Source organism: Tachysurus vachellii, chromosome 21 (assembly GCF_030014155.1).
Source record: "Tachysurus vachellii isolate PV-2020 chromosome 21, HZAU_Pvac_v1, whole genome shotgun sequence".
NCBI lineage: Eukaryota > Metazoa > Chordata > Actinopteri > Siluriformes > Bagridae > Tachysurus > Tachysurus vachellii.
The window spans coordinates 2,648,999-2,669,257 of record NC_083480.1 but is presented as its reverse complement, the minus strand read 5'-3'; the positions used below and the strand labels follow the sequence as shown (position 1 = coordinate 2,669,257).

Sequence of the window (20,259 nt, the reverse complement as noted above, 5' to 3'; positions counted from 1 at the left end):
GTATATGGGAGGTTTATCTCTATGCAGATAAAGCCACGAGAGGTTTGGAAATGATGTGTTTATGAATGACCTATTTTAAAGAAAGATCAAATAGTTATTTATTAAATTGGTGAAATGATTCAAACTGAAATGATGAAACACTTCAATAAGAGGGAGAAGTTTTGCTCTTATCAATACTACAGACATAATAATAATAATAATAATAATAATAATAATAATAATAATAATAATAATAATAATAATAATAATTCATTCATTCATTCATTCATCTTCTACCGCTTATCTGAACTACCTCGGGTCACGGGGAGCCTGTGCCTATCTCAGGCGTCATCGGGCATCAAGGCAGGATACACCCTGGACGGACTGCCAACCCATCGCAGGGCACACACACACACACACTCTCATTCACTCACGCACTCACACACTACGGACAATTTTCCAGAGATGCCAATCAACCTACCATGCATGTCTTTGGACAAGGGGAAGAAACCGGAGTACCCGGAGGAAACCCCCGAGGCACGGGGAGAACATGCAAACTCCACACACACAAGGTGGAGGCGGGAAATAATAATAATAATAATAATAATAATAATAATAATAATAATAATAGATATAGCGGAAAGTGGACCAAGGCCAGGAAGATAGTGAAGGACCTCAGCCACTGGACAATGGACTCTCTGTTGTGTTCAGGGAAGCATTTCCACACCTTGAAGGAGAACACAGAGAAAATGAGGAGGAGCTTCTAGAGAAGAACATCTAGAGCCTGGACTTTGCACAACACCCACTACCTCAACCTTAGCACAATTTGAACTACATGCACATTAAAAAAGCAATTAACTATTTTGTACTGCGTTTGACTGTGTATGTGACAAGCTACTGTATGTTGGCAGCTAATTTTGCTTCTTTCTAGAAAATTACAACTAAAATTAGCCAAAGTATCTCCCAAAAGAAATAAGAAGGAGGTAGAAGAATAAAGACATCAAGCTATGAGCTCAATAATTTATAATGTGTTTACCTAAGTAATATTTAATAGGATAGGTCTGGATACTTAGGATAGGTCTGACTTTATTGAAAATATTTTCAAGCTCTATTTTCAGATATAGCTTTAAATACAATTTCAGATAAATTCCATATATAAGTGATCATCACCAGATCTCTTAAATAGCCCGGTGCTCTTGACTTATTAATTCAGAGTGACCCTCCTATCACCCCCAAAACCGGCTCTAATTCATAAAATGCTTGCATTACATTAACCTTTCAGTGACATTCAGACTCAAGCTACAGCCCACGATGCAGATGCACAATGCAGTTGGTGACTTAAATCATCCTCTTAAGTTCTTGTCGATAGATCCGTTGCAGTCTAAATGTCTAAGACAAAATCTGTGTTCATTTTTTAGAATTAAACAGAAGCTTTTCACATTTATTTCACAAATACTTACAACTAAAAAGAGAGTTAACGTTCAATACCTTCGATATTTAATAGTCAGGATTCTGCACTATTTCTAGCTCCCTATTACCTTTTAAATGTAAGCGAGTGTGTCATATTGATCATGTTATCTTCTTTGTAGAAAAGGTCAGATTTTCCTCATGTTTGATCTCTTCAGCTGAAGCACGTGATCAGACAACACTCATAGATTTGATCTAAAATCTATCATAAGGTATTGTCCGTGCCAGCTCAAGTACACACTCTGAAACTCAAGTAAATGTTACAGAGATTCTCATGTTGTTGTGAAAAAATCTAATTTGTAATGAAATTTCTTGTATGAAATTTCAAGGGCAAATCTTATTTATTTATTTATTTATTAATTATTTCTAGCATTTTATTTACTAAGGCTGTAGCTTGTCAAGGGAATGATTTTTTTCCCTCCTGATTTGATGTATAATACGTAATAACACAGTATTAATGAAGGATTTCCTTATCAGGGGACTTCATATCCACCTCAATAGTCTGTGCTGCAGCAGGAAGGAACCGAAGGTGTCGCGAAATATTTGGTTCTAGCTTTATCTCTAGATACAGGAATAAAATCAGACTAAATTAATCATTCTGAAACTCTGCAGGCAACACAATCATATGAAGGAGAAAAGGATCATTGTTTGAAAAGGATGCTGAGCGCTTTAGTGGGCTCCTTTGGTTTTAAGACAAAGCTGTTATTATTACCAACTTTGATGTCTCCTGACAGGCTGTTCATGTTATTCAGGTACTGAGAAAGGATTACATGCTTCTGCAGCACTGACACCATAATAGCAGCTTTTTTTATGCTGCCATGTTGAGAGCAGATCTTCAGAAACACTTCACAGTTTCTGCACTGCACCACTGTAATGTGGACAGGAAAAGAAATCTAATTTGTCAATATGCAAATACTGTATGGGAATTGGCGCGTCTTTTCATCTTTTCAATCAAAACATCTTTTCTACTTGTGCAGCATTTAGCCTTGATGTATTCACAGAAAATGTTCAGACCGCATCAGTTTTGTTGTGTTATGCTGTAGGTTTCATTTTAAAAGGATTTCATTTACTTTTTGTCATTAAACTGTACAAAATATTTTAGACAGACATCTAAATCAATTTTAATCATTTAAGCGAAATGAAAAAGTTAATGAATTCAGACCCTTTGTTCACGGCCTACAAACTCGGGTTTGCTTTGGCTGCCTTGAGATGTCAGACCAAGATGTCAGACCAAGATGTCAGACCAAGATGTCAGACCAAAAACTAAGACCAAAAACTAAATCAGTAACTGGGCTAAAAGGGCTTTGGTCAGAGAGATGACCAAGTACACAGAACTCTGGAAGTCCTCCACAAAGATGGGGATGTTTTTGAAAAAGTTTACCAATGTCAGAAATGCTACATCAAACAGGACTTAATGGTAGAGTGGCTAGAACATACGTCATCTTGTAAAACTTGCTGCTGCTCATCAGCTGGATAAAACCATCTCAATGATGGCAGCATCATGTTGTAGGGATGTTTCTGAGTGGCAGGTATGAGGAGACTGTTCAGAATTAAGAGAAGAAAAAAATGCTGCCATACACAGAAAACCTGCTTCAGAGTGCATACGACCTCAGACTGGGCAAAACCTCTCAGTATAGCCGAAAAAACTCGTTCCCAACAGTTTCTCTAATACCTACATACTGTACAGTCTCTGTATCTACATTCTAATACTGCTGTCTCTAACACTACTGTATCTAACACTACTGTCTCTAACACTACTGTCTCTAACACTACTGTATCTAACACTACTGTCTCTAATACTGCTGTCTCTAACACTACTGTATCTAACACTACTGTCTCTAACACTACTGTCTCTAATACTGCTGTCTCTAATACTGCTGTCTCTAACACTACTGTATCTAACACTACTGTCTCTAATACTGCTGTCTCTAACACTACTGTCTCTAATACTGCTGTCTCTAACACTACTGTATCTAACACTACTGTCTCTAATACTGCTGTCTCTAATACTGCTGTCTCTAACACTACTGTCTCTAATACTGCTGTCTCTAACACTACTGTATCTAACACTACTGTCTCTAATACTGCTGTCTCTAATACTGCTGTCTCTAACACTACTGTATCTAACACTACTGTCTCTAATACTGCTGTCTCTAACACTACTGTATCTAACACTACTGTCTCTAATACTGCTGTCTCTAATACTGCTGTCTCTAACACTACTGTCTCTAATACTGCTGTCTCTAACACTACTGTATCTAACACTACTGTCTCTAATACTGCTGTCTCTAACACTACTGTCTCTAATACTACTGTCTCTAACACTACTGTATCTAACACTACTGTCTCTAATACTGCTGTCTCTAACACTACTGTCTCTAACACTACTGTCTCTAATACTGCTGTCTCTAACACTACTGTATCTAACACTACTCTCTCTAATACTGCTATCCCTAATACTGCTATATCTAACACTACTGTCTCTAATACTGCTGTATCTAACACTTCTCTCTCTAATACTGCTGTCTCTAATACTGCTGTATCTAACACTACTCTCTCTAATACTGCTGTATCTAACACTACTCTCTCTTATACTGCTGTATCTAACACTGCTCTCTCTAACACTACTGTATCTAACACTACTGTATCTAAAACTACTGTCTCTAATACTGCTGTATCTAATACTGCTGTATCTAACACTACTGTCTCTAATACTGCTGTATCTAACACTTCTGTCTCTAACACTACTGTCTCTAACACTGCTGTGTCTAGCACTACTGTCTCTAATACTGCTGTATCTAATACTGCTGTATCTAACACTTCTGTCTCTAATACTGCTGTATCTAACACTTCTGTCTCTAATACTGCTGTCTCTAATACTGCTGTCTCTAATACTGCTGTCTCTAATACTGCTGTCTCTAACACTTCTGTCTCTAATACTGCTGTATCTAATACTGCTGTATCTAACACTTCTGTCTATAATACTGCTGTATCTAATACTGCTGTATCTAACACATCTGTCTCTAATACTGCTGTATCTAACACTTCTGTCTCTAACACTACTGTCTCTAACACTGCTGTGTCTAGCACTACTGTCTCTAATTCTGCTGTATCTAATACTGCTGTATCTAGCACTACTCTCTAATACTGCTGTATCTAACACTACTGTCTCTAATTCTGCTGTATCTAATACTGCTGGATCTAATACTGCTGTATCTAGCACTACTCTCTAATACTGCTGTATCTAACACTACTGTCTCTAATACTGCTGTATCTAACACTACTGTCTCTAATACTGCTGTCTCTAACACTACTGTATCTAACACTACTGTCTCTAATACTGCTGTATCTAATACTGCTGTATCTAACACTACTCTCTCTAATACTGCTGTATCTAACACTACTCTCTCTAATACTGCTGTATCTAACACTACTGTATCTAACACTACTGTCTCTAATACTGCTGTATCTAACACTACTCTCTCTAATACTGCTGTATCTAACACTACTGTATCTAATACTGCTGTCTCTAATACTGCTGTATCTAACACTACTGTCTCTAATACTGCTGTATCTAACACTACTCTCTCTAATACTGCTGTATCTAACACTTCTGTCTCTAATACTGCTGTATCTAACACTACTGTCTCTAATACTGCTGTATCTAATACTGCTGTATCTAGCACTACTCTCTAATACTGCTGTATCTAACACTACTGTCTCTAATACTGCTGTATCTAATACTGCTGTATCTAACACTACTGTATCTAATACTGCTGTATCTATCACTACTGTATCTAATACTGCTGTATCTATCACTACTGTCTCTAATACTGCTGTATCTAACACTACTGTCTCTAATACTGCTGTATCTATCACTACTGTATCTATCACTACTGTATCTAATACTACTGCATCTAATACTGCTCTCTCATACTGCTGTATCTAATACTACTGTATCTAAAACCGCTCTCTCTAACGCCGCTCTCTCTTACACCGCTCTCTCTTACACCGCTCTCTCTGACACCGCTCTCTCTGACACCGCTCTCTCTAACACCGCTCTCTCTAACACCGCTCTCTCTAACACCGCTCTCTCTAACACCACTCTCTCTTACACCGCTCTCTCTAACACCACTCTCTCTAACACCGCTCTCTCTAACACCGCTCTCTCTAACACCGCTCTCTCTGACACCACTCTCTCTGACACCACTCTCTCTGACACTGCTGTAGTTGAAACCTGCTCCCACTTTGAACAGTAAGACAATATTATCTTTGTCCTACTGACACTCTGACAGTATTGCACTAGTACACACTACTCTGTAATGTAACCATGACAGGAATATATGATGGATCATACAGTACATTTTCATCACTACAAATAGATAAGTTTTTTTTTTTTTTTTTTAAATAAAGCATGAAATATAAGGTCATTTTTCCTAGTACTTAATTAAGAATCCACACCTCCTGCATGCTGGTTGCTGTGATAAAGGCTCACCGTGTGGATCTACTGCTGTCCGTCATCTTAAATGTTTGTTAACATACTGAGCAAAATCAACTAAAAAAAATCCAGGTTCTGTTGCAGTTACATGCAACTAAACTCCTTTTAAGTGAATATCCAAAATAGTGTCTATTAGCTCTCAGTAGATCAAATGGGGATCTGTTTGCCTACAATCGTCCCTAATCGTTTGCAGAGTGAGCAGAATGAGTGTTTGACTGATGGCCCTCTCTGACCCAGTAAAGTCCGCTCGTCCTGCTGGCTCACAGCTCTCCACAGAGCCACATCACACACTGCACCACATGTATCCCTTTTTCTGCTCTCATCTGTGAATGTCAGCTTCAGAAGTGTGAAGATCCACAATCTGCGCTCCACTTTCCAAAGCCACTTGCTATTTATGCCGTAATGCTAATTAATGCTTATTTATATGTTTGTGATTTCGTGTGTGCTCGTTTTTTTTTTTCTAATATCTGTCCTGCGTCTGTGGTATTTGTGAAACAGAGTCCAGCACATTGACTGCCAGCCACTAAAGCCATCCACCTGAGCTACCACAGCGCACAGCCACCTACCTATCAGCAGGCCTGCTGGCAGGAAATTAACTGCTAATTATTCCAGGAGGAGGAGGTAGGGAAGAATAGGAGAGGTCTCTGTTTAAAGAAAGATGAATGATTGATCTGCCAAAGCCCTCTCCTTCTCTGCTTATAAATGTTAATGAATTTAGATCAGTAATTTCAGGAAAAGACAAAAGCTGTACTACATCATCCAAAGCATTCCCAGGCATGTCAGGTGTCTATGAGATCTGACACCTTGAAAAACAATGCTTTTAAACTCTGATTACTGTACCAGGAGTTGTGACATTTTCATGAGTCAAGAATCTGTGGGGATCGTGAGAGTGTGAGTGAGTGCGTCAGATCGTTTATCTCTGTAATCAGCTAAATTCAGTACCCCCTCACTTCACAGCCAAGCAGATGTCTTAAACATCTGTTCAACACACTTGGATTAATCATGTAACGGCTTTATTTTATAAGGAAGCTGTAGTGTTATATCACAGGATGCGCCAGTCCACTATTCTGATTGATCAGGCGCCGTTCCAATAGTTAATATAAAGTACTGAGACATATCGCTGTGTGTATCGCTCCAGAGGAGAGATGTATATTTTTGACAAGGTCAAAAGGTCAAAAATTTTAGTGACCTTGTCAAAAATATACATCTCTCTCCTCTGGAGCGATGTATATTTTTGACAAGGTCACTAAAATTTTTAGTTGGATTGAGTTTTTGATTAAATAACTATAGAATGTAAAGAATAAATGGAGCTCTCATTTAAAGTTTTTATTTAAATTATTGCTTCTGGTGCAAATTTGATCATCATTATAGTAAAACTTGTTTTCTCACGACAATGCAAATTGTTTGCTCAGGTTTCTCAACAGCACTGCTATACATCAGGCAGCTCCTTAACAGAAACCTGCTGGTGCAGTGGAAGGGTAATGGCCTTATAGCTCCAAGGTTGTGGGTTTCATCTTGAGCTCGGGTGACTGTTTTTCCACTTTGGGATCAATAAAGTAAATCCATCCATCCATCATCCATCCATCTAACCATCTAACCACACCTTTTCTCAATACTTTAGAACTGGTCTAGCACTTGACAAAGATAAGGCTTGGTGGATGGAAGAAGCCTTTATTTTGTCATTCAGCACAGTGAAATTTTTTCTTCACATATCGTAACTTGAGCCTCCAGTGCCCTGAATTAATAGATTATCAGGGTTCGGCTACCTTAAACACTCAAAGAGCCATTTGGACCAGTTTCCCACAGAAAAAAAAAACACAGGGAGCCCTTTTGACATCTAAAATGAAGATAACGCTGCATATATCGTTTTTTACCTTTATGGAAAGTATAGAAAAAACTGTAGTGTGTTGCATTTATGAAACAATATTTATTATTTATTTCTGCAAGCAAACAAAAATATTTTGAACAGTTTGAACTAACCTTAACAAAAAAGACGCTGGGTTGAAGGTTACTTTCAAATAAAATGTTCAATGTCTAATTGAGTCCTCTTCGTATTCATGACATCAATATTTTGACTTGCCGGCTGCAGCAAACCAAAAATGCGTCTGCTTCTGTGTGTCGGATTTCGCAAGTCGGCAGTTATGACGCATATTTTGAGCGACAAACAAATTAAACACGGTTTATTTTAATGTTACAAGAACATCATAATCTTAGAATTTTGAATTAAATTTTTTTTTTAAAAAAACTAACTAACTAAAATAAAATACATTTAAATTAAATATTTATTTTCCAAATCTACAGGGAGGGATGAAAGAACCACTTGCGGCTCCGGAGCCGCGGGTTGCCGACCCCTGTAATAGATTAATAGTTTAATAGATGTAGCTTATAGATCCCAGATGGACAATTAGGAAAAATACAAATGAATAGCCTACTGTACACTAACCCAAGCCCAAGGTCTAAACTCACATCCTTAGGACTCTAAGACTAGAAGGGCTAAGGCTCTATCACTCTACTATCTGATGTATTGAGACAGGGTTAGATTTGAGACAGTTAAGGTGTTTCTATATTCTTAGGAATTTATTCAGAGGCTGCTGTTGCCAGCTGTCACATCCTCTGTAAGAGACTTCTGGCAGATCTACACGGACAGAGCATTACGTTTCACGAATCAGATGGCAGCTGGCTTTTTTTTTTTTTTTTTTTTACCTCAAGCCCATTTCCACTCCGGTGCAGATTAAAGGATCGTTATAAATGTGTCTTTGTCCCAAAGCTCAACATGTAAACAGTGTTGCTAGAAAATACAAGAATCACACAATTCAGGAATCAAAACGGAATGGGCACAGAAGTGAGTCTTTGTGAAAGTAGCCCATCGATAAAATAAACATTATTCTAGCATGTTATAATTTTCTTAATACTTGAAATAAACGTCTCGTCTCATTTGCTCTGAGCTGATAGAACATGTCTCAGGTGAGAGGTAGGACTTGTCATGACCTTCTCCCAAAATAATAAAGAAAATAATGTCCAAGAGAATAGAACGGTTAAACAGCACACACACACACACACACACGCACACACATGCACACACACACAAACACACACACACGCACACACATGCACACACACAAGCTCCTAGGAGAATTAATTACAGTGTCATTTGCAGTCACCACTTGATAAGCCGCTCCTCACAAGGACAATGTGTAGTGAAGCATGATGTTAAACGCCAAGGACATGCTGGTGGTACAACATCAATGGATTATGTCGACTAATACCACTATAATCATATAATAATTATTATTATTATTATATTAATAATAATGATAACAATAATACTTATTATTATTTTTTTCTTAATACCACTATAATCATATAATAATAATTATTATTATATTAATAATAATGATAACAATAATAATAATAATAATAATTATTATTATTATTATTATTATTATTATTATTATTATTATTGTTATCATTATTATTATTATTATTATTACAGCTCAAAAAATTAATTGATAAGCACTATTAAATATTATACCATTATAATAAGATAGCATAAAAACTGGATAGTAAAATGATAGCAACATTAAATAACAATAAAATAATGACAACTACTGGATTTAAAAGCATTTATAGAGTTTACTTTTTTTTTATAGGCTGTAAGGACAAATTTCAAAAAACATCTTGTAACATCTGTCATAAAATGTTTTACAGTACACTATGACTAGTAATAATAGCATGTGGTATAATTATGAGACATGGATGGTATGTCTATACTGTAGATGACTTGTAGGTACACATATTATTTAATAATAACTGCATAAGCTTTCATCAGGATTTACAGCATTACCATAATATGAGCAGTCGGCAAACAAAACTGACTGACATGTATCATAAATAAATAAATAAATAGATAAATAAATAAATAAATCCCTCCAGTAAATACACTAATGTGGCTTCTTTCACCATCTTCAAAATGAAGAAGACGGCTGTCTTTCTCCTCTCCTACATATGGGACAGCCCTTATTTTGGTCACCCAAATGCTACACAAATGCCCAAGTGTGCTCTCAGCTGTTTTAATAAATAAGTAGATGATGGAGCCGAATGCAAGTTTGCACGGCAGTAATGAGTTCTCGGTCTCCGTCAGGGCTCAGCTGACTGCTGCTTGAGGGACAGAGCATGGCACACACCAGCTCTCAGGAGAATTAATTACAGTGTCGTTTGCAGTCACCACTTGGCTAAGCTGTTCCTCACGCTGACACATTCACTGTAACCACTGAGTAATACGTTTTAAAGCACAGCTTAGGAGCTACTGACCCGGCACACCTGGCTCCTGTGTGTGGGGTACCGTGAGTTTATTAGCGTTGGATTATTCCGTGGTCTGAATAATGGTGTTCATTTATAATTGTAATAATATAATATAATAAAATAGAATTCTATCTAATTAAGATTGAATTGATCTTATTTTCTAAAAGAAATCAGAGAATAAGTTTAAATTAAGTAAATGTTATATTATATAGCAGCAACATAAAATAATGTACATTTGAAATGATCTATAAATCATGATGTTTTTCTGTTAAATGCTTCATATTGTTTTATAGCAATATAACGACTGACCTACTTTTATGGCCTGTTTTCAGTGTGTAACCTGCTTTATCCTGCTCCGCGTTTTATTTGGATCAAAATGTCCCATTTTGGCTTTCTTCATGGTTTGGATTCCACATTGTGTTTTTGAGGTTCTGGTTCATGTTTACATGATGATTGTGTGTCAGCTGTATATTCTTGTGAATTTGCTATTCTCCAAAATGTGCTTTAATGGATTCAGATCTGGTGAGTGTGAAGGTTCGAGTCTCCTGAGATGACTTAATCTTTGTGACATGCCACATCTACTATAAGATATGATGGGCAATTTGTGGACATAAAAGAAAAGGTTCATTTAAACATTAAAGGCATTTTACAGACACACTTATCCACAGAAACTTACATTCGATCTCATTTTATACAGCTGAACAATTAAGGGGTTAAGGGCCTTGCTCAGAGGAAGCTTGGTTGGTTGACAAACTCTCAACCTTCTGATCAGTAGCCCAACACCTTAATCACTAAACTACGACGATAGCAGGAGGCCAGGATTACCGGGCCCAATAGGTGCCAACAAACTTTCCCCACACCATAACACCACGAGCACCAGGAACTACTGCTGTCTATCCCTGAAGGCAGGTTTTGTCCATGGCAACTTGCTCCTCACTGCTCACTATGGTTGTAAAAAGAAGTAGAATTTCTGTAGCTGTCATTCTCCTCTTACCTTCATTAGAGCCCACAGAACTGAAGCTTACTCTGTATAAACGTTATAGATTGTTCCGTCAGGAAAACGTCTCTAATATACTCACACCAGCTCATCTGGAACCAACAACCACGTTTTCTATATTCTGATGTGGGCCGTACAGTATGAGATGTATGCGTATATGCAGGATTTTGTGCGTTCTGCAGGAGGTAACCTGGGTGAATGGTCCATCTGTTGCTAAGTAATGGACAGAATGTAAGAAATATAATAATGGTCTCTCTCCCTGAATAACAACCCCCTCATTTCCTCATTTCTCTGGTGTATGACATTGTCAAGTGCCCAGAATATGATGTGTGTTACTGCCAACCCGTATCCTGTATCCCAGTGCAGTATAGTGTTTATATACTATATACAATTTATTAAAAAAATTTTACACACCCTTCTCAAAATAGCAGGTATTTGTGATTATACCAAGGAAAGGTTTTCTACCCACAATGAATAAAAATTAAGTAGAAAACATTACAATAAGAACATGATGAGGCAGAAATAAAATTTTAAATAAAAGAAAATATTAAATGAACCTAGTTGTGTAAGAATGCAGCACACCCTTAAACTAATCCTTTGTTGAAGCACCTTATAATTTTGTTACACCAGACAGTAGTTTTTTTGTTTTTGGGTAAAGAGATGAGATACGAGATAAGAGGGTAAAGAGTAAACAGAGGAACTGAGATAAGAGATGTACCTTTATTAATCCCCTATAGGGGAAATTCAAGACTTCTTTGTGCATTGGATTCTGCTTCACTCACTCAAAACGACTGATCTCCTTTTGTTTAAGTCGTTCCTTTGCGCATGTATGCTTTGGGTCATTCTTCATCTTGCTAGCAGACGCCTGAAGGTTTTGCACTAAAATGGACTTGTATTTGTAGCTAGTTATGATTCACTCCAGCTTATAATCTCTCTTGGGTTTGAAATTCAATGTTGAACATTAGACAACAGATCAGATCAATTCACTTCTCATTTACATCTAGATGTGCTTAACTACCACCACCGTGCTTGGACAGTGAGGTTTTTGGGGTTTTCTTCAAAGCTCTTACAATATTTCTGTCATTTGTTGTTCCTTTCCTTGGCTGACCTGGTCTGTGTTTGATTGTTTAGTGCAGTGGTCCCCAACCTTTTTTTCGCCTCGGACCGGTCAATGTTTGATCATTTTACCGCGGCCCGCTGGGGGTGGGGGGTGGCAGCTATACAATTAAATTAATATTAATAATTTTTATTTAATTATATTTAAACATGCCTTTTTAACTCACTACAGCGCTAAATCAATGAGAACATCTGGGGTAATAGGAGACAATGACACCCGAAGTGTGTTGCTTATGTCCAGTTTATTCCGTTGTTTTGTTTTGGTTGCTGTCACTGCAGAAAACCGCTTCACACAGATAGCATGTCAGAAATGGCAATAGGGATTTAAGTGCTGTGGTTTCAATCTCAGGGTATTCCGCCATGACTTTAATCCAGAACACCGGCAGAGTTTCTAACTTTCTAACGACGTCTGTTTCATACTTATTTTTGCTAATTTGCGAGTTAAATTTGAGCAAACACAATATACACGTACACCAAGCACTGTTAAACATGAGAAAGTACCGGTGAACAGAGAGAAGAGCGATACACATCAGCTCTCCACCAAAGATACAACGCCACTGCCGCTTGCAGCCGCTCAGCTCCAGACGTCACCTATTTTGCGCATACACGGTATTGGTGCGGCTTTAGGTGACATCTCTCAGCTCCCGCTTAACCTCTCTTCCATGGAAAGTCACACAAACCCGAGAGAAATACACAGTAAATAAAATGGAAATAATTTAATGTTCCTTGGGCGGCCCGGTACCATTTGGTCTACGGACCGGTACCGATCCGCGGCCCGGGGGTTGGGGACCACTGGTTTAGTGCACCAGTGGTTTCCATCTATAGCAGAAATAATTGTATTGGCTCTGCCCAATGCCTGTCCAGTTTTCCCTCTTTTTTCAGCTATAAAATGGCTTGATTTTCTCCCCTAGATGGCTCTCTGGGTTTCTGTTTGATTTTTTTCTTTTTTAACAACAAATACTTTTCTTCATAGGCAAAACCCAGAGCTCAAACCAAGTGCAGACATTCAGAGTTATTAAATGTTTAAACAATCAAACTAGCCATGTAGGGCGTGTGTTGGGCTACCAATAGGAAGGCTGTGCATTTGATCCCAGGTCCACCAAGCTGCCATTGTTGGGCCCCTGAGTAAGGCCCTTAACCCTAAACCTGCTTAGTAGTGTTAAAAAAAATTAGATAACGTAAGTCATTCTGGATGCAGGTGTCTGCCAAATGCTGGAAATGAAATGCATAACTGGGCAACAAGAATCAATTCAGTCACATGTTCCAATATTTCTAAACACTTGAAAAATACGGGTGAAAAAATCAAAAGCTGTTTCACTTATTTGGATGCAAATAGATGCAGGAAATGGAAGCTGAAATTCTCGTCTATCATGTCATATTCAACTTTCCATAAAAAGCTAAATGTTTTCGGTAAATATCAAAAACAAAAGATTTGGTCTTGATGTTAATCTCTTCTCAGATGGCACTGGTCATGTAAGATGGTCATTTGGCCACAAACTATTGGCTATACATTGTATACTGATCTGCACACCTAACATAAGCCTCAAGGAGACTCAACAGAGCAAAATCCACTAGTGCCATGGCAACATTATTTATACCACATCAGATGGCATTTGTAGAAAAAGATGAACATTTACACAATAAAGCTATAGACACAAACACAGGTTTATTGCTTTTCTTTGTATTAAAAAATAATAATAGCTGTGTGACAAAAACTCAAATCATCAGTTTGATCCCTTCAAGCTGGTTTAGTGGGGAAGACCAGGAGGGGTGTACACTGGGAGCAGCGCAGCATGAGAAGCTTGCTATCATGGTGATTAGAGTCCTGCTTACGTATGCGTTCGCAGCATGCTTCTGAATGCATGTGTGTAGAAAGTGAGAGAGATACAACATTGCTATGTGTATTAGTCAGCCAAGGCAATTACCACCCCAGCGCATTAAATGATCACTGTAGATGTAAGTGGTGCTGTAGCCCACCGGATGTGCCAAAAATGGCCTTCTGTAACAACTTCCCTTCCACAACGAAGGCCAAGTCAGAGATCTGTGCCCCTGTGAATAGCTGTAGGACCTCACAGCTGCCTCTCTGAGGTGAATAATCCACAGCTGCTTCTACCAGTTTCTCTTGGGTTCTGTTTTCTCGATCAAATTCACAGTGAATCAATCGCGACTTGACCATGAATCAGCATCACCTTTACTCTGAATCAAACTCAACCAAGTCTAAACCTCACTTCTAATCCACCCAGAAGAAAAAACATGCTGGGATCCACCAAAAACCCATCAAGACTGCCTGAATATACACATAAAGGCCAGGAATATACAGAATCTTTTAATACACATTTCACTCCTTTCAAGGGCCCGAATGTATTACAGTAAGCTGAAACAAAGGAGCCAAGTTGAAAAGCCATTACAGCTGATTACTACCTGAGGTCTGTGATTGACAGGTATCCCATAAGATCTGATCTATACATGCCATACACAACAGGGAAGCTTAACTGAAATTTAGCACAGAGTCTTTTCATTACAGTTTATAAAGCACGTATACTCACGGAGGTTATTTCCTGTAGTCCGGGCCTGCAGGTTCTCGTAGGGCTGTCCGTGCACAGCCAGGTTCTCCTCGCGTTCCTCTACTCTCGTCTGCCGCATCACTTGCGCCAGCGCTCTGCAGAGACACACACGTCGTTACAGCAGGTCTCACCACTATTAGAGATGGAGCACTGTGCTGCTTTCTTGATGTCTTTCAAAACTGACAGACACACTGTCAGGAAGTGTGTGCTGCTTTTACATGAGCATGTCAGTATGTTCAAAATCAAAAACCATGCACGATGTGTATTACTCCTAAAATGCATCCTTAAAAATAGCCGTGTGAAATCGGGGTGTCTGATAATAATTGACCTGATGTAATCTAAATAGATCTGTACGAGTAAACACAAGAAAATGTATCTTGAATAAAGAGGTGAACAATTGCTAGTTTAGGAACATGACTGGCATTAATTGTATTAGTGGATTATTTAGAAGCTTCCTAAATCAAAAGTCTAAAATGTTTCCGTCTCTCTACTCCAGATTTATTTAGAGACAGTGTAAATGCATGTTCACCATGTGCATCTCGCACCATCACATCCTTTAGACCTGTTTTTTTTTTTTCACCACACACTTTCAAAACATTTCATTTACTGTTAAGTTCGTTTACTCATAACGTTCATACGGTACATTTAATGTCAGGAGTCGTCAATCTTATCCAGAAAGGTCCAGGGAGGCTTCTGGTTTTCTCTTCAACCTAGCAGGAGCCACTCCTGATTGCACTTGTTTATTCAGTTCATCTTCAAACAACTATCAAGTGTTTGTCTGTGACGCTGCAGTCACACCAGCCCTTTGTTGATATAACTGCAGACCCCTACGTTACATATCACTGCTAAATGTTTACATCTCAAGCCGTGGTTTATTTGAGGATCGAGCTTTCTCCTCTTGTGTGATTGTTATGATTTCTGACTCCATGGGTTGTCTGGAGTGAAAAGAAAAACTGTGTCTAAAAACCTTCAAATGATTATTGTGGATATATGGGTTCAATAGTGTGTCCGTTCTGTTCATTCGTCTGTCTGTCTGTCTGTCTGTCTGTCTGTCTGTCTGTCTGTGTCTAATCTATGTATCCAGGTGATAGTGTTAAGTCTCCCCTCGGGTCACCCACCTAGACATGTTTTCTCGGTGAGGTCGGTGTGCCTTCTCAAGCCCGAGTTTTGTGAAAATCCCGACCAGAGCCATGATGGCGACCACTCCGCATATGATGTACACGATTAGATTGGTTCTATCCCTCGTGGGGTCGTGCGCCGGGTCATTCTTTTTGGGTGGCGGTTTGCCGGTTATTGACCACGGCGGTGTGCCGTCGTTAGTGCACGCGCGCTGGTCCAGGCGCGACTCCTTGAACTCGCAGCAGAAGCGGAAGCCGCACGTGCCGCAGCAGTACAGGTAGCTGCCCGTTCGGCAGACAAACGGCGGGTCCCACTGCCCCATCACGTCGTAGTAGCCCCTGCATTTATCCTCTGTGTGCGGAGGCTCTGACAGACCGCTCTCGCCGTCTCGGGACTCGTTGGAGCCAGACACGGACACCGAGCCGACTTGTCTGGCGTTTTCACCGGCTACGTCGCACGCCACAACTTTCACGAGAAAGTAGGCGAGCAGCAGCTCCGTGCTTCTCATCCTGCGCGCGCGCTTCCGCTTTTTTCCTTTGTACCCACTTCCACTCTGGAACGCAAAACAATCAAAGCTCACGCCTCATGAAGTGGCGAAAAGGCCGTTTTCCGCGAGCGCGTCGCCGCCGTCCGCGTTTCCGCTCATGCTGGACTGACGCTCTCCTGGCGCAACAGTCGGTTGTCGGAGAATCACGAGCAACTTACGGCGCCTCCGTTTTACTCGTGTCGTTGCGCACAGCCACCGAAAAATACATTGCACATTTTAAAACACCAAAAAAAATAAAACCCGCCCTTGCGCGTTACATATGTCCTCCGTTCACTACGACAGTCTACATCACTTCGCATGCATCACTGCTCCGTGTGTGTGTGTGTGTGTGTGTGTGTGTGTGTTTGTGTGAGTGCAGCACGCGCGCGAACGCTGAACAGGATCAAGTGCGTAATGAGAGAGGAGGAGAGAGAGAGACACTCGAGTGTGGGAAGGTGCGAGCGAACAAAGTGAGAAACAAGTAGGTTCCTACAGAACCGTATCTATGGACCTACTAGTAACTGATGACGCTTGCTGACTGATAACAAGACAGATGTTGCGTCCAAACCTGTGTGCCAAGGATCAGGTTGTCAAAAGGCTCGTAAAGTTAAAGTCGTATAAAGTGGCCGAGAAAGTGCAAAACTTGTAAGGTTACCCTGTAAGGTAAAAAAACAAACAAAACAAAGACCAATTGTCGAGTTTACTAACCTGGATAATCGCGTTATTGCGCGTGAATTCTAACCCATAATCAGCCCGTCTTACTTAAATGATTTCAACACTGATTCTAGTCACTCATCAACATTGGTTCAGACCTCCTCACTCATCACTATTACACATAAAGTTTACCTTTAACTGTACCAACATAAGAAGATGTGACTTTGGTCTGTTTTTAAAGTCATATTTTTAACCTTTCTGCCTAATACATAGTATCACAGTGATGATGATGATGATGATGATGATGGTGATGATGATATAATAAGCTTTCAGTGCTGTATTCAAGACTATTGTTAAATAGTTATCACAATCAAAACCTTTTTTTTAATTGTACCAAAATGTATATGTATTGGTTCTGACAAAACATTACTGGGGCATCAAACATCAAACCAAAATGTTTTTTTTATTATATGTGTGTTAAAATATTACCTAGACACATTACATAGAAGCAGAAACCTTTATCTGATTACATGTACATTTCAGCACAGTGAATTTCTTTCCTCACATATCCTAACTTTAGAGGTTGGGGTCAAAGCACAGGGTCAAACATGATACAGCACCACTGGAGCAGAGCAGGTTAAGGGCCTTGATCAAGAGCCCAACAGTGGCAGATTGGTAGTGCTGGGGCTTGGACTCAGATCCTCTGATCAACAACACAGAGCCTTTAAAACCTGAGTGGCATAGGCACATATCAGAACCCTTGATATGAATCTTTAAAAATCATTTGAATCACACAACTGAAATATTTCTAATCCCTATCTAATTTCATTCCCAAAATGATGGCACGTGTTGTCTTGAATTGTGACCGATGGGTATCTAGGTACTTCAACCCGCTAGCTTGATGTTAGTTATATTAGTTAATTAGATACCAATTACCCAAGCTACCACCCAATGTCGGTCTTCAAAACCACACTTATTGGCCAATTTAATAGGAACATCTGTACATTTATAAAGTTATATGAAGTTAGAAAATGATCTCAGAATAATCAACACATAAATCCTTGAGGACGAACAGTAGAAGACCACATCAGGCTCCTCTCCTGTCAGCATCTAATTCAACTCTATAGTCTTGGGGTGTCTGTGTCATAACTAACAGACCAGGTTGGTTACTTTGAGGGGTAATATTTCCTTTTGGATAACCTGTTGGATTAATCTTGTATGTAGAAAAAAGCCCCTGAACCCGTGCTTCATACATATTTAACGTTATCAGTGCTCACAGGAAACTGCTTTTGTCAGCGGCAATTTCTCCAACTGCAGAGATCCAACAAACCTAAGTTCTAACAGTGCTGGCTTTTGCTTTTCAAACATGATTCATGTCTGCCAGGCACAAATCAATTGCGGCACCTTGTTACAGCACGTATATTTGGACCAAGCTGATTTCAGCAACGAGGTTCAAAACGGGTCAGGAGCAAAAAAAAGATTTGAAAAAAATAATTATCATCATATAGCCAAGAAAAGTGATTAAAAGTTTCATATCCTTCTCTTCTCCATTTTTAGATTCTTGGATTATGATCTTTATTCACACCACTGATGAAACTCCACAAGAAAAAAACTGCTTAATCGGTGTTTGCGTGACTTTAACTTTGTAGACAGAATCTAGGTGTACAAGGTACAGTAAAAAAGCCTGATTTATTCCAGAAAGACATGATGGGTGTCCAATCAGCATTAGTCAGCATTATCCTACAGCAGGGTGTCATACTTCAGCCATGAGAGCCACATCACTGCAGACTTTATCATTCTACTTCACTTAACAAACCTGATGGATGAATGGATGGATGGATGGACGGATGGACGAATGAATGTATGGATGAATGGATGGATGAATGGATGGATGGAAGGTTGTATGGATTAATGGATGGTCGGATGGATAAGTGGGTGACAGGTTTGACTGATACATAGATAGATGGATGGTTAGATGGGTAGACACAAAAACACATCAGCAAATCATCCTGTGTTTTCTGCTGACTGGATACAGTAGGTGTTGTTTTGAGAGAACGACAACAACCAGTGAGATGGAGGATGGATAGAGTAAGAATAAGTATGAGCCAACATGCAACCACTGATCATATTGTTCATGCTTGTTATTATCCAGACCTTCGTATGTATTCGGTTTTAACACTAAGTCTAGCGTACAGAAAGTCAGATAGATCATATGGAAACATCATGAATGGCGTCAGATAAATCTCATATGTCCTATGAAAACATATTTATAGACATTTTTACTGTCTCCATCAGGAGGGATTAATTGCTGGACATGAAAGTCATACGACATGTGCGAAAGTGGTGTGTTAAATGTCTGTCTTATAAGCGCTAATCTTTTGTCCCATTAAAACAACTACACAAACACCTAAATACATGTACTTAAACATACAAGCTTTCCTTTGTGTTTAATAGTGCAAGAAGATTTTTACAGACTACAGCAAAGAAAAAGAAACACATTTTATCAGCTATTTATGCCAATTAAAACTTCTTTCATCTTTTTTTTTACCGAAAAGAAAATAGAATGACAAAAATAAAAAAAGTGTTTTTCTTTTCTTTTTTTCAGTTTTCAGCTAATGCTGTAATTTTTTTTTTCTTAATTTGTCAGTTTGATGAAACACCGACCAGAGAAGTTATAACAAGGAGTTATACAAAGCACAGATTTCACACAGACATTCAGACATGTGGTCAGCCATAAAGCAGTCCAAAAATAGCGACTAAAAAGAACAATGGCTTTTGGAGAAGTACTCTTGGATGAACAGATTGATTCAGAACACACACTGATACTTTGGGCAGATGTATAACAATTTAGTAAAGCATTTGATATTTTTAGAAACCGAACATATGCACATCAGCATGAGAATCTCTGAATTTAGAATTTTTCATTAATCATAAAAATGGTAGGTTAGTCAGTAAGTTTTCAGTTACAAGCTGAAATATTTTTGTACAAATAACTTCAGACCTTGATATGACGTCAGTGTCTCGGATTAAGTCTGAA

General features: G+C 38.9%; 1 protein-coding gene across 1 annotated transcript in view; it reads right to left on the bottom strand.

The window, feature by feature from the left end:
• Positions 1 to 16,792, bottom strand: part of shisa9b (shisa family member 9b) — a 40,523-nt gene extending 23,731 nt beyond the window's left edge. The window contains exons 1-2 of the mRNA XM_060897440.1: positions 16,042 to 16,792; positions 14,906 to 15,018 (exon numbers count right to left, since the gene is read on the bottom strand). Coding sequence (XP_060753423.1) covers positions 14,906 to 15,018; positions 16,042 to 16,550 — 622 coding nt within the window. The 5' untranslated portion in view covers positions 16,551 to 16,792. The remainder of the gene's footprint in view (positions 1 to 14,905; positions 15,019 to 16,041) is intronic.
• Positions 16,793 to 20,259: the final 3,467 nt, after the last annotated feature.